The sequence below is a fragment of the Microcebus murinus genome, chromosome 19 (genome assembly GCF_040939455.1).
Source record: "Microcebus murinus isolate Inina chromosome 19, M.murinus_Inina_mat1.0, whole genome shotgun sequence".
Classification (NCBI taxonomy): domain Eukaryota; kingdom Metazoa; phylum Chordata; class Mammalia; order Primates; family Cheirogaleidae; genus Microcebus; species Microcebus murinus.
In genome coordinates, this window is record NC_134122.1 from 42,415,046 (window position 1) to 42,429,966 (window position 14,921).

A 14,921-nucleotide genomic window follows, 5' to 3' on the forward strand; every position below is an offset into this window, starting at 1 on the left:
GCAACAGTGGGTTAAAAGCAAACAGGACCAAGCAGTAGTCAGGCTCATATCCGGGGAGGATGAAGATGTGTCGGTATTTTGAGGAGGAGGTCTAGCCCTTCCCAAGGGCCACGGATCACGAGGGCTGGAGCTTGTTTCTGGGAGCTTTTGCTTGAGTGGGGTAGCCCTGTGGTCATTGTCTTAGGTCTGTTCTGTCTCACAGTAACCCTTTATTCTGGAAACGTCAAGGGATTTCTCCAGCTCTTATTTTCTATGTGGTTGGCTGCTGTCCTGCTTCTATTTTTCCTTGTTCCTGCTCACCACTACCTTTAAGGCCACACTGAAACAACTGGTAAACACAGCAAATGGTTCAACTACTACTCCCATTATGCACTTGTTCATTTAATTACATAATCTCTTTATTTATAAAATAGGGGCATGCGTGGCTATCTCAGAGAGTTGATGTGAAGCTCAAAGGAGGTCATATGTATAAAGCATAACATATTACATGCTTTCCATTCATTCTCTCATTGAAATAGTCTTTCTAGGTCTGGGGTGAGGGAGGGACAGGAGTTAACAAGTAACAGACATGGAGGTGATTTAACACATTAACTGTCATGAGAGTTGTATTTCACTCACTCTAGTTTTGACCCCAGGTGTGTGTGAAGCACATATAAAATCTTACTTGTTGATGTTCTTATTGTTACAATTAATATTGACAATTTAATTATAAAAGTATGGATTAAATGAACAGGTGTCAATAGATTTCATTTTTCTATTTGTGTTTACCTTTAAATTCTATTTGCATAATAAAGCACTGTGGCCCCAAGGAAAAGATTCTGATTATTGTGTATGGCACAGTGGTCCCCATCCTTTTTGGCACCAGGAACCATTTTCATGGAAAACAATTTTTCCATGGATGGGGCAGGGTGGGAGAGAATTTGGGAGCATTGAACTTGGATACTCAGCTAAGGAAATTTCTAAGCAAAATGTGGAAGTTGTGGTTTGACTTTTCTTGACTGCTTGTACTAAAATGTGAAAAGAGAGAGAAGACTTAAAGACAGAATTCTTGGCCAAAAAAAAAAAAAAGAAGCAGAAACTAAAGATTGGGAAAATTATCAGCCTAGCCATATTTTAAAAAATAAGATGCCAAGTGTGGTGGTGTGTACCTGTAATCCCAGCAGCTATTCAGGAAGCTGAAATGGGAGGATCACTTGAGCCCCCAATAGTTCAAGACCAGCCTGGGCAACATAGAGAGACCCCATCTGTAAAAGAAGAAAATCAGAAAGCTTGGTGGGAAAGAGAGAACGCCAAGGGTGTGGCAAAACCATCATCCGATAAATAGGTTAATCAACCATCTAAACAGAAGGCAATTCAGAAGTAATCAGGGCTTCCCCCCACCCCATCACAGGTCCAAGGTGCAGAAGCCCAGGTGACCAAGCCTGGGGCCACCACAACAAGCCCCTGTTAGGGCAGTCCCAAGGGTAGCAGTGTGGCAGGGCCACCTTAGCAAGCCCAAGACTGTGGAGCCATAAACACATAATTCTAGTCTGGGAGCCTCAAGGGTAAGACCCAGGTACAGAGGTGCCGTGGGGATAAGGCTGCCACCCTGGTGGGCTGGGAAGGTGGGACTGCAGCCTGGGGGGCCTGGAGGGCAGAGCATGGAGCCAAAGATTATTCTTCAGCCTTAAAGCTTTGGACTTGCCAGGGACCTTTCTTCTTTTCAATTTCCTGCCTTCTGTTTCTCCTGTTTGAAATGGAAATGTCTAGTCCATGCTTGATTTACCATTGTATCTTAGAAGTACATAACTTGTTTAATTTCACAGACTCACAGCTAGAGCAGAATTCGCCTCAGAATGAATCTTACCTTGTATCTTACCCATATCTGATGTGGATGATATTTAAATGAGACTTTGGAATCTAGACTTCTGAGTTGATGCTGGAATGAGTTGAGATTTTTGGAACCATTGGGATGGAATGAATGTATTTTGCATGCAAGAAAAACATGAAATTTTGGGAGGCCGGGGGTGGAATGTTGTAGTCTGAGAGTTTGTGTTCCCCCTAAAGGAGCTCAGGAAGTTTTACCCCAAAATATGACTTCTTGGTATAAAGAGTATTTTGAATTAAAGGTCATTAGAAGTCAATAGGCATTCGAAGGGCCTTTCCCTCTATCTGCATTAAAAAAAAATCAGACCCATCAAAAAAGAACCATTGTCTTTACTTCCCCTCCCTGCTCTCTCAATATATTGTAGGAAAGAAGATCAAGAATGTAACCAGACCTGGCCAAAATCATTTTAAATATAATATCTGTCCTGCCAGGTTAATTTAATTTGCAAGGAGAATCATTTACAAGTCAATCTTGTTTTCCCCCATCCATTTAGTCTCCCAAGTATCTATTCTTTCTCCCTAGTAACCACTCATTGCCACTCCCCTCTCCTCTGAAGTGAGGATATATAACCTTCTGGACTCCATGGGATATTGGGTAATCACTCTGTGATTCTCCCCATGCACACAGTAAATAAACTTGTAATCTCTTTCTCTTATTAATCTGCTTTATTGTGAGTCTGTCTTTCAGTGAACCTTCTGGGACGAAATACCCTGAAATTGACATGTTGAAATCCTAACCTCCAAGGTGTTGGTATCAGGAGGTGGAACCTTTTGGGGGTGATTAGGTCATGCGGATGGAGCCTCCATGAATGGGGTTAGTGCCTTTCTAAAGGGGGCATGAAAGAGACTCTTTGCCCTTCTGCCATGTGAATGAATTTAGAGTGAGGAAGTGGCCCTCATCAGACACCAAATCTGCTGGACTTCCCAGCCTCTGGAACTGTGTGAATAAAAGTTTTTTTTTTTTTTTTTTTATCTAGAAGCCACCCAGTCTGTGGTATTCTGTTATCGCAACCCAAGTAGACTAAGATTCCCACTGAGGAGGAGCCACGGGGGTAAGATATGTGAAAAAACCCGGTCCCATGCCTAGGGTGCACTAGACAGAGGTCTTTAATTTGCGCTGACAAATAGCGTCTCTCGTCATTTTTAGTTTCTCATAAACCAGCCTAGTTTTGTGGATTTCTAGACCTTAGGAAAGGATATTAAAGAAAACAACAACAGCTCTGTGGCATCATCAGCAAGTGCAGTATTGACCTCTCTGCCCTGAATTGGGTTTTCAGGATTAAACAAGTCAGGGTGGCAAAGTTTCATTTTAAGTCCTTTTTATTTACTTTAGTTAATCCTGGTAGTCATAAAACATTGTACATTTACTTTTTTTAAAATGTTAGAACAGTAGATAGCATGCTGTTTTTTAAATGGCTTTTCTAATTAACCTGTCATGTAATTTAGTAGAGAAAATATTACAGGGGACTCTTACTAGAGAGATAGCCGATACTCAGAGTGAGAAGCCCATCCTATTTGTGTCTGGGGAAGCTGAGAAGCTGCTAACAGTGAGGGTGAGTTTATTTTAGCTTTGGTTAGAGAGAGACGAATCAACCTTTTCACATGAGCTGTTTACTTGTCACTCCCCCACCCCCCCACCCCCCATCAATCCTGCTGCCCTCAACCAAGGCAGCATCAGGGAGTTATGGGATGGAAAAGCTTGAGGTGGGATTCTTGCGTTTTAAAAATGTGACATGGAGTACTATTCAGCTCTAAGAAACAACGGTGATATAGCACATCTTATATTTTCCTGGTTAGAACCGGAACCCATTCTACTAAGTGAAGTATCCCAAGAATGGAAAAACAAGCACCACATATACTCACCAGCCAACTGGTATTAACTAACTGAGCAGCACCTAAGTGGTCACATAGGTACTACAGTAATGGGGTATTGGGCAGGTGGGAGGGGGGAGGGGGGCGGGTATATACATACATAATGAGTGAGATGCGCACCATCTGGGGGATGGTCATGCTGGAAACTCAGACTTGTGGGGGGAGGAGGGGAAAGGGCATTTATTGAAACCTTAAAATTTGTACCCCTATAATATGCCGAAATAAAAAAAAAAATGTGACTGCTTGGGATTCCAGGAAAGCTGTACTAATACTGTGAGGTAATGTCCTTGTTACCCCGTATTCGGTAGTGGGCCGTGTTTCTGTGCTGCTTTTATCTGGGCCCCTAACTTAACAAGGCATAAATGACAGTGCTCAGTAGGTGGTTCAGTGGAACAAGCCATCTTGTCTGTGGAATCTGGGGAGGTAAAGAGGCTATTACTTGATTTTTCCCCCCCCAGGAAGGAACAGTGTAACTATGATGATTGGAAGGAAAAAAGCCCCAGTTTGAAGTCACAGCTGCTCACTGCTCAACTGTTCACTGTGGATTGGGTAGCAGATAGCACTGTGGTCCGGAAGCCTGGAGAAACTGAAAGTAGGGGAGGTCATGGTCTTCCCCGTGGGGGCATACAGTACAGTGGGAAAGCGATAATGAATGAGCTAAAGTTTAGGATTGCAAAGTAAAGTCTGTTTTACAGAAGACGAAACATTACATCTGATTTCAATATCTCTATTGGAGTTGAAATCAGAGGCCAAGACTTCTTTTGTAGCTGTTTTTTTTAGCATGCATCAAAGTAACTTAATGGAGAACGTATACATTGATGCATATTATACTGAATAAAGTAGATAAATGAGGCTGTGTATTATGTGCTCCAGATCACAACATGGGGTCCCTGTAAGCTGCACCTCTCTCAGAAGCATCTGGTACGTGTGAAGAAACTGCATGTCAGTGACTTGCTCCAGTGTCCTAAGAGGAACCCGCGGAGGCTGTCTGTCTTGTCCCTCATTGGGGGGCGTTTAAATACGAGAAAAGCCAGAAGGCCCATACCTGGTACAGCATAGCCCCAGCTAGCATAGTGTCAGGACCGCTGTAGTAAAGTTTTCAGTAGATTTTGTTATGCTCAATCTTTTGGGCCCCCAGATTATAATTAACAGCCTTAGAAAAATTTAAAAGAACCCCCAAATATGCAGGGTTTCTTAATATTTTGCTAAATTCTTCATGGTTTGTGATGGAGTTAAATATGATTATAAGATTTTAAAATATGAGCTTTGCTTCACGATTTATCTGTAGGTTTAATTGACTGAACTTGAATAAATTATTCACCACTTCATTAAAATGCAATAGGACTGAAAGTTTCCATGCGTTGCATTAAGCTGTCTGTTGCAAAGGAACTGCTGCGTGGTCCATATGGAGGATGGTTTTCCCAATAGGGCCCACGCTAAAAGTGTAGGGAATACGAATGCCATGTAAAATTTATATTTCACTTTCCATTAACAAAAATTATTTATGTACACATCAGGAGAAGAAAATGGCTTTCAGTAAGGATCTGCATGTTGGTGACTTTTCATCTCTCAGTGGGAATATATTAGAGTAGTAGCATAAAAATGCCATTACTGCAGAGAGATCTGAGAGTCTTAGAATGATTATCTTTATTGCTTGGAGGTAACATTTTAGTAAATGAGATTTAGTTAACATTCTCATACAAAGAGCTATCATAATTTGAGAGAAAACCTCATGTCCCAAAATATTTTAAAACTAGAAATTTGTTTATTTTTTTTTTCCTCTGCTAAGTACCTAAACTGTGTAATTTATTGGAACAGATGGCACGGAAGATGTGGGCTGTGTGAAATAGGTGTGTTATACTTTTAGGAAAAGCTAATGTATCAAAATGCTACCCCCAAAAGTCATAAAATTGGAAACTTCAAGGCTTTTTGTAATCCAGCTGACTCAACTAATGTGTGCTAATGTGTGCTGCCTCTGCCACATCCATGCCAAAGTTAAATCCAGCTCTTGTGGTCTCTGTTGACCCTCTAGTCGTGTGGGTACTTTCATCTCCTAGTACTGTTAGTCACTGGTTCATCACTAAATCTGTGAATCCCTTCCCAGTTCGTTTGGGTTTTGTTTTTGTTTTTGTTTGAGGCAGAATCTCACTCTGTTGCCTGGGCTAGAGTACAATGACATCAGCCTAGCTCACAGCAACCTCCAACTCCTGGGCTCAAGCAATCCTCCTGCCTCAGCCTCCCAGGTACCTGGGACTACTGGCATGCACCACTGTGCCTGGCTAATTTTTTCTCTTTTTGGTTGTTTTGGCTAATTTCTTCTTATTTTTAGTAGAGATGGGGTCTCACTCTTGTTCAGGCTGGTCTCAAACTCCTGAACTCAAGCAATCCTCCCGCCTCAGCCTCCCAGAGTGCTAGGATTACAGGCGTGAGCCACCATGCCTGGCCTCCAGTTGGTTTTGTTATAGTTAAATAAAATCCCATTTTCAGATTCTATTCCGGATTTCTGCGATCATCAGAACAGCCTTCCCTAAGGCCTAGCTAAAACTGGAGCTGCCATCAGCCCCAGTGTTTCTGGGATGTGGGCTGCTTTGCTCAGAACAAGCCCCATTCTGCTTGCACATTTTTTTCCCTTAAAGCCAAGCGTTCAGAGTTTCCTGCCTCCATATGTTGCATGAACGTTATTTGGCAATGCTCGCACCATCCTTCCCGTTGTTCTCTAGATACTCCCCAGCTCGCCCATTTCCGTCTTTAAATACCAGGCTCAAAATTAGCCACCACATTCCAGGAGCAGTAGGGTGTGCAGGGACCAGATGGATTCAGGAACTGACACTCTGAACGGTGATTCTTAACCATTTGGGGACACATAGCCCTTCTGAGAATCTAAGCTCTGGAATCTGTTCACAAGCAAATGCATCCGTGGGCAGAGGTACAAGTTTCCATGCAATTTCTTAGGATTCCTGGGGCTCACTATAGTTCATTCATAAGCTCTGTACCCTCTGGGACAGAGGATTGAAAACCCCGACTCTGTTGTCTTGAGCCTGTACATAGGTATAAACCAGGGAATTTTTTAATAACCATATGGACTTGGGCCTTAGGTAGAAGGCAGAGAATTTGGAGGCTCTGCCACTGAAGGTTTTGTTTATTTTTAAGCAGGACATAGTTTAGAGATCAGATTTTGGAACTCCTTTTCAATTATAATCGCATATGTGAGTTTTTCTCAGAATCCGCTTTCATAAAAAATGTATTTAGTTGGCTTTTTCCTGAACTCACTTGTTCAGACATGTTAGTCCTTTTAGGATAATGTGCTCATGAGATTTGAAGAACAGCCCGCCAAGCCTCAGGCCCAGCTGGGTTCCCTCCTGCTGACATTTGTTGGGTGAAGAGTCCCTTGATTGGATTGATTAGAGAATAACTCAAACCTTGTAGAAAGTAAAACAGACATATGTTTTGACCACTGGTCCTAATGTAATTTTTTTAATGTTTGTGGAATTTATACCATCTTTGCACATATGGAAATAACAGGAGGGAAAAAAATGTGTTGGTTTCCAAATGTGCTACTTATTTTTATTTATTTATTTATTTTTTAGACAGAGACTCACTCTGTTGCCCGGGCTAGAGTGCCGTGGCCTCAGCCTCCGAAGTAGCTGGAACTAAAGGCATGCGCCACCATGCCTGGCTAATTTTTTGTCTATATATTGCTAGTTGGCCAATTAATTTCTTTCTATTTTTAGTAGAGACGGCATCTCCCTCTTGCTCAGGCTGGTCTCGAACTCCTGAGCTCAAAGGATCCTCCCGCCTCGGCCTCCCACAGTGCTAGGATTACAGGCGTGAGCCACCGTGCCCTGCCCCGAATGTGCTATTTAAACGGATAATTGGGCAAAATATTTAAAAAGAAGTGCTCAGTCCTTTGACTTGATGTGCTTTAATCCTAACTTTTCTTCCTCTTTGTTAACGTCTATATTTGCATTGTGTCTACTCCACCCTCCCAGTGTACTCGTATCAGCTTGCTTCTATTCACACACCTTTATTTTATTTGTTAGTCATTCCTGTTAGAACATTCTATGAGTAGTGTGTTTGGGAGGTGAGTATAGACTGGGGTTTAGATGCTAATGAGGATTCTTGGGGGTTGTGGGGGGTGCAGGTCAGCTCTCCCGAAGCAGGTGGTGAGTTTTTCCTGGTGGGCTAAGCTGGGGGGCCTTAGCTCCCAACTACACAGAACTTTCCGTTCAGCCTAATGGTGAATCCAAGACCAGAGACTCTGACATGTTGGAATTGCTGGTCAGAGTTTATAAGGAGTGGTGGACTTCCAAATTTTTGGCATTTAATATTGAATTTTGCTGACATAACAGTTGCACTGGAGCCTTTAAAATGGGAGACCTCTAAAGTCTCCTTCTTCTCAGTTTGAGGGGAATAAGGGCAGACGATACACATATAGTCTTTAAAAATGTGTTTGCAGGCTGGGCACAGTGCCTCACACCTGTAATCCTAGCACTCTGGGTGGCTGAGCCAGGAGGATCGCTTGAGCTCAGGCATTCAAGACCAGCCCGAGCAAGAGTGAGACCCTGTCTCTACTAAAAATAGAAAAAATTAGCCAGTCAACTAAAAATAGAAACAAAATATTAGCCAGGCGTGGTGGCATGCGCCTGTAGTCTCAGCTATTGAGGAGGCTGAGGCAGGAGGTTGCTTGAGCCCAGGAGTTTGAGGTTGCTGTGAGCTAGGCTGACGCCATGCACTCTACCCAGGGTGACAGAGCAAGACTTTGTCTCAAAAAAAAAATGTGTTTGCCACTCCCTCTCTTCCTCATCACCCCAGTGACCTTGTTCTTCTTGCAGGTTATGGCCACACCGTGCCCTTGTCAGATGGGGGCAAGGCCTTCTGCATCATCTACTCCGTCATCGGCATTCCCTTCACCCTCCTGTTCCTGACGGCCGTGGTCCAGCGTGTCACCGTGCACGTCACCCGCAGGCCCGTCCTCTACTTCCACGTCCGCTGGGGCTTCTCCAAGCAGGTGGTGGCCATCGTCCACGCCGTGGTCCTCGGCTTTGTCACCGTGTCCTGTTTCTTCTTCATCCCGGCTGCTGTCTTCTCTGTCCTGGAGGATGACTGGAACTTCCTGGAATCCTTTTATTTTTGTTTTATTTCCCTGAGCACCATCGGCCTGGGAGATTACGTTCCTGGAGAAGGCTACAATCAAAAATTCAGGGAGCTCTATAAGATTGGGATCACGTGTGAGTATCCGGGTTCACGGGCTGCCCCTTCTGTCTCCCGTTTTCCCATTCCAAGCCCCACCTCGCCTGCCAGAGAAGAGTCATTCATAAAAGCCCTGACTGCTTTCCTCTTGTTGATAAGGCTTCTGAATTTACCGCCTTCCAGTAACTATTTCATTTCATGATTCCCTTCAAAACTCTGCATGCAAAAACCTTATTACTGAGTTATTTTTCCCAGGTACCTTAAAATGACTAATCGATTTCTTACATTACAATAATAATGTAATAGGCATTATATATATTACGGTGTAAAAATACATCATATGGAATGAACCTGATAACCAACTTTTAATTAACAAAAAAGGTTGCTCTACTTTATTAAATATTTGATTTTAAGCCCAAGGAAACTAGGCCTCAGATAGAGCCTGTTACTATCAATCATGTTCTTTAATTTGCCAGGAAAATCTTAAAAAAGCTGCTTATCTCATTTGTCCATCTGGTTCTTTTTCGAAGAAGTTGGCCTATGTTAATCGTTTTCAGAATTTTATATTTGGAAAATTAAATGGGCATTAAGATTAAGATGGCCAGTGACTTAATAACTTTTAAATAATTTTTGTTTTAAATTCAAAAGAATATCATAGAAAACTTAGCCATCCATTTTCAAGAAGCTGTTCGATTTTGTGTGAGCCTTTCCTACCTTTTTCAAGATGCATAGAATTGCAGTCATAATGCACACACAGTTTTCATTTCTGCCTTCTGAAGAATTTTTCAATTCATGAGGTCATGTCTTCTAGGAAATCATAGCTGATATCCAGGAGTCAAACACTCTGTCCTGACCCTGTCTTGTAGTCTTAACCTCACAAAATGCTTAGTTGAACTGTGTGTATTTTAACATTTCCATTAACCCGTGGACTTGCCCAGAACAAAGACTTCACTCATAAATCCCCAATACTTTGAACAGTGCCTGGCTTCCTTCCAAATTCAATGGATATTTGCCAAATGACTACAAGGATGATTTTATATTTCCTCTAGTTACCATAAGGAATATTTATAGAGTCCATATATTTCACCGGGGTGCTATCTCACAATCCAGCCATATCTTTATGGACCATTTAGGTTTCTGCTAATTTGCAGGTAATATAAGTAACACTGTAGAAAATGTCTTTGTATGTTTGTACTTTTTCTACTTTGATATCCTTCCAAGAAGTAGGATCACTGGCCCGAAGTGAATACACCTTTTTGTGACTCACAGAACATATTGCCCTGGTACTTTCCAAATGGTGCTACAGGTTTACACAGCGACCAGTGCTATTTGAGTGTGACAGTTTCAGCACACCTGGGGTGGTGGTAGCCAGTACCATTAGAGATGTTTTTTGTGTTTGTGAATTTGGTAGACCCGTGAACATTATCTTAACTTCCTTCTCATGTAATAGGTTGTTATTTTATCATTATTTTTTTTTCATGACTTAGGAAAGTAGAATGTTTATGTAATTATGTTTGCCAGCTTACAACACCTTTCCCTGAGGTAAATTGTCTTCTCATGAATTTTGCCCAGCATTTTAACTTCCTTAGTTTTTCTTATAATATTAAATCCTTGCGTAACATTTCATCACTTGGCACAATATGGATCATATTTTTTTAGGCACTCTCCATAGAGTTAGTTTATGTTTCGAGTGTTAAGAACTTGAGTATCTAACAAATGAATGCTCCAAAGGTATGTTATTGTGGATAGGACAAAGCCCCTCAGATTTGCCTGAAATCCTGGTTATTTTTGTTAGCACTCAAGAGGTTTGCTAAATAATGATAAAAGAAAAGGAGTGGATTCGTCAGTTAGTCTGACAGTGTTATTACTGTTTCTGTAATACAAAGAGCATGTTCATGCACTATATTATTATGAAAATCTGTAGTCAAATTCTGAAGATACTAACACTTTGCATTTTTCAGCCTCTTTATTCGTATTATGCCGGCAATTCTAGCTTTCCTACTCAATAGATTTTCTGAAAATCTTCCTTAAACATTTTATTACTGGGACATGAACTTGAAATTTTTGTTACTCTTGGAGTTTTCGTTTTCACTTTTGTGTTCCTTTCCATGATGATTATTTTTTTCCCAGAAACTGATTTTTAAAATGTTGTAACTCATTCAAAATCACCACTTCCCATCATAAATTCCACTGTACCCAAATCAACTGTTATTTTATTTTAAGAATAAGAAACTGGTAGAGTTATCTACTGGGTGGTCCACGTGCCAAAAAAAAAACAGCTGTCAGATAATGGAGAGATCTGGTCCGATGCTGGATTTAGGTGCAAGTGTAAACAGCCACACACAGAGACCTATTTAATATCAACACCAATTCTTAAAGGAATTTTGACTTAGCTTAAACTGCAGTTTCTATAATTAAACTTCTTATTCTACAGTAGAAATCACTATAAGAGTATTATTGAGTTCTTAAAAAGGTGCCAAGTATTGTTCTGAGCGCCCCATGAAAAATAAAAAACTTTTCTAAAATGTCACTGGCTTTTTGTAAGCCACTGATTATAAAGCAGAGGTGACAAGCCCTCCTTGCATGGAAGGTCTGGCTTGGATGAGTACAGTGTGTTAATCTTATCTGTCTTTAACAATGCCACATCAACCCCAACTGTTTGTTTGTTTTTTTTTCCTCAAAAATTTCAGGGCTGGGCACAGTGGCTCATGCTTGTAATCCTGGCATGTTGAGAGGCTGAGGTGGGAAGGTCGCTCGAGCCCAGGAGTTTGAGGTTGCAGTGAGCCATGATGAAGCCACTGCACTCCAGCCTGGAGGAGTACCTAGTGACAGAGCAAGACCTGTCTCAAAAAAAAAAAAAGAATGTAGCCTATGATTCTCAATAATCCAAGTTCATAGAAGGTTAAATGCTGCTTCATTGTCTTTCCCTCTTTGACAATGGGTAGTTCCTCTTTAAACCATGGACTTCAAAACATTCCTAGAAATTAGAAAATTTGCAAAGAATTTATTCCATAATGAAAGTTTCCAGGAAGCATGGGAAGTGGGGAGGTAAGTCACTCATTACTTGATTTATCCATGAGTAGATCACACTGAGACGCTGTCCTGTTTCTCACCAGGTTACCTGCTACTTGGCCTGATTGCCATGTTGGTAGTTCTGGAAACCTTCTGCGAACTCCACGAGCTGAAAAAATTCCGAAAGATGTTCTATGTGAAGAAGGACAAGGATGAAGATCAAGTGCACATCATCGAGCATGACCAGCTGTCCTTCTCCTCCATCACGGACCAGGCAGCTGGCATGAAAGACGATCAGAAGCAAAACGAGCCTTTTGTGGCCACTCAGTTGTCTACCAGCTCCGATGGCTCCGCAAACCATTAAGTGCAGGCTTTGCCACACCGGGGTCCGGGCATGAGGAAGAGGCTTAGTTATGTTCATTTTTATCAGAATGTAAAAGCTAAGGTGTTACCATTTTAAGAAATATCTACTGTTTTGCAATATTTTAATAAACAAACACAATAAGCAAAAAATGGAACAAAGAAAGCTTTGACCCCACAGGGCTTAATAATAAGTAAAGAAAGAGGATGTATACCTATAACCCACATGTGACAGAATTATCTAGACTTTGCATAGGAGAAGAATACTTGAAGCAGTATGCCGCTGTGGATAGAAGCAGATTTTATACTTTTAATTGGGAACTTTGGGGTTTGCGTTTAAATCATTTAGCTGAGGGCCAAATAGCAACATTTATATTTAAAATATTTAAAATAAAAAAAAAAGAAAGCATAGAGATGTGTTTTATAAATAGGTTTATGTGTACCGGTTTGCATGTGCCCATCCAAAATGATTATTTTTGTAGAATCTAAGTTAAACCTACTATTTATAATGCATAGGTAACCATTAACTATGTACATATAAAGTATAAATATGTTTATATCCTGTACATATGGTTGAGGTCACCGGGTCCCAGTGTACTTCTTAAACCAAGATGTTAGATACTTTTTCTTTTGATTTCTCTTTATACTACAGAATCCAGAGTTGCTGCCACAAAATAAGGGTAATAATAAACTTAAGAGTGAGTAACTATATTACTCAGCTACAATAAATGTTTCTACCCTCTTGCAATACAGTGGTATCAGATGTCTAAAATGTTTATGAACATTTTTTGGACGTGAACAAATAACAAAGAATAGGATTTGTAAAAAGGTTACGACACTTTGTTTTGAAAGTTCGTTGTGGTTTGCAGCCACCTAATACTAAAGCATAGAACTTGTACGTAAAAGCCCCAAATGAACAGATTATGTTACATTAATCTGATAATTTTAAATTTACACGTGGAAATAAAAATCACAGCTGGTTGCAATGCTATGATTTCATATATTGAAAGTTTTCCTCCGTGTACATTATGCGTAGGTATTCCTATATAGAAACCATAAAAGTAACATTTATATGATGCACTCAGGATTTTAGAAGAGAAAATGAGAAAGACACCATGTGATGAGAGATACTCAGTGACGCCCCCTAACCAAGCCTCACCTCTTGTATATGGCTGTCCAGGAGGTGATACCTGTGGGGTTGGTGAAAATCAGCGCCCTGCAGGCCAAGCACTCCTATCACAGGGCAGGGCGTCCTGATATTAGATAGCTGGCTCGGTAATCTCCCAGCCCTGTCCTGCTCAGAGCTGTGTTGTCCTTCAAACATCCTAAGTCCCCCGACTTAGAACAGGGCCCTTATTTTTATTGCATAAAACCACATCTTATCTCAGAGCAATAAAACCGTATGTTTGGGGTGATATAACAAGGAGTTGCTTTTGACCCTGCACCCCACACGACCGCCACCACCACTGTGCCACTTCATAGCTCCCGTGCTGTGGGTTCTGGGGTCTGCAAATCCTTTGCGGTGTTTCCAAGTCTGGGCTCTGCTGCCCCGTAAGCACATTTCTTCCCTGTGACATTGTCTCAGAGATGGCAGATAGCCAGACGAGGGGCAGACCACTGGGGAAGGAACGGAGTAGAGACCCCTTAGAGAACAGAGGCATGGATCTGCAAAATCTATGGTGGTCACAATGCTTGGGTGAGCCTTGGAGAATGTCATTCTGCTTTATGCAATGCAGGGGGTGGCTGGTTTGCCACAGTTGCTTGGCTCTAACGTGAGAGGGGAGTTCTAAGTTGAGAAAATGTAGAAGTGCGTGAAGAAAAATTCTGAATCAGATGACATTAATAAGAAATAGAGTGTCGTACTTAATTTTAAAAGCTTATATGAACCTGCAGAGAGGACATTAGACCTTAATGTGCCCTTCAAGTTGTTGTTGTCATTAATATGATGAATGAGGTACCAAAATTGGAGCAAATTTCACCACCCCCGCCCCATCATATAGGGAATGTAATGAGTGCGTCTTCCCCGAGCTTTCTTGTCTGGCCAATGGACAGATGCTGCTCTTTGTGTCCCCAGGGAGAAGTATGCTGTGACAGCCAGGAGGAGCTTAGGGTCAGCCTCTTGGAGAACAGAAACAGGGTTTGCTGGGGCATGACAAGGAGTAGGAAGGTAGGGTAGTGTAGCTAAGCCAGAACTGGTATTGGAAGCCCTTTAGTTGTAGGTAAGAGAGTAGAAAGTCAGAGGCGGAAGTGGATACTAGATGATTCTGGGTAATGAGTAGAGGCTGAATTCACCTGTGAGTGTGAGTGTGCTAGATTCAAGTTCCTGAGAATCCCACAGAATGCCCTTAAGGTTCCAGCAGCAGCGGAAATCCTTGTCCTTCCAGAAGAGTACTGCTGTGTGTGAATTTAAATGTTACACAAGTCTGCTAGGGATGTTGATTTCAAAACAGGAGATATGTTCTACGTGAGCAGAGAACAGCGTATCTCAAAGGGGGAGCTCTCAACCTCCCCGGAATCCAAAGGAATATAGACAAAGGGTTGGGAGCAGCCTCTAAAAGAATCTTGTAAAAGATTTCTGGAACAGAAAACGTTTGCCCTAGGCCACTCCATTTAGGACACTG

At 41.6% G+C, this 14,921-nt stretch overlaps 1 protein-coding gene across 1 annotated transcript in view; it reads left to right on the forward strand.

The window, feature by feature from the left end:
* Positions 1-14,494, forward strand: part of KCNK1 (potassium two pore domain channel subfamily K member 1) — a 49,872-nt gene extending 35,378 nt beyond the window's left edge. The window contains exons 2-3 of the mRNA XM_012738243.3: positions 8,571-8,966; positions 12,045-14,494. Coding sequence (XP_012593697.1) covers positions 8,571-8,966; positions 12,045-12,304 — 656 coding nt within the window. The 3' untranslated portion in view covers positions 12,305-14,494. The remainder of the gene's footprint in view (positions 1-8,570; positions 8,967-12,044) is intronic.
* The last annotated feature ends 427 nt before the right edge of the window (positions 14,495-14,921 follow it).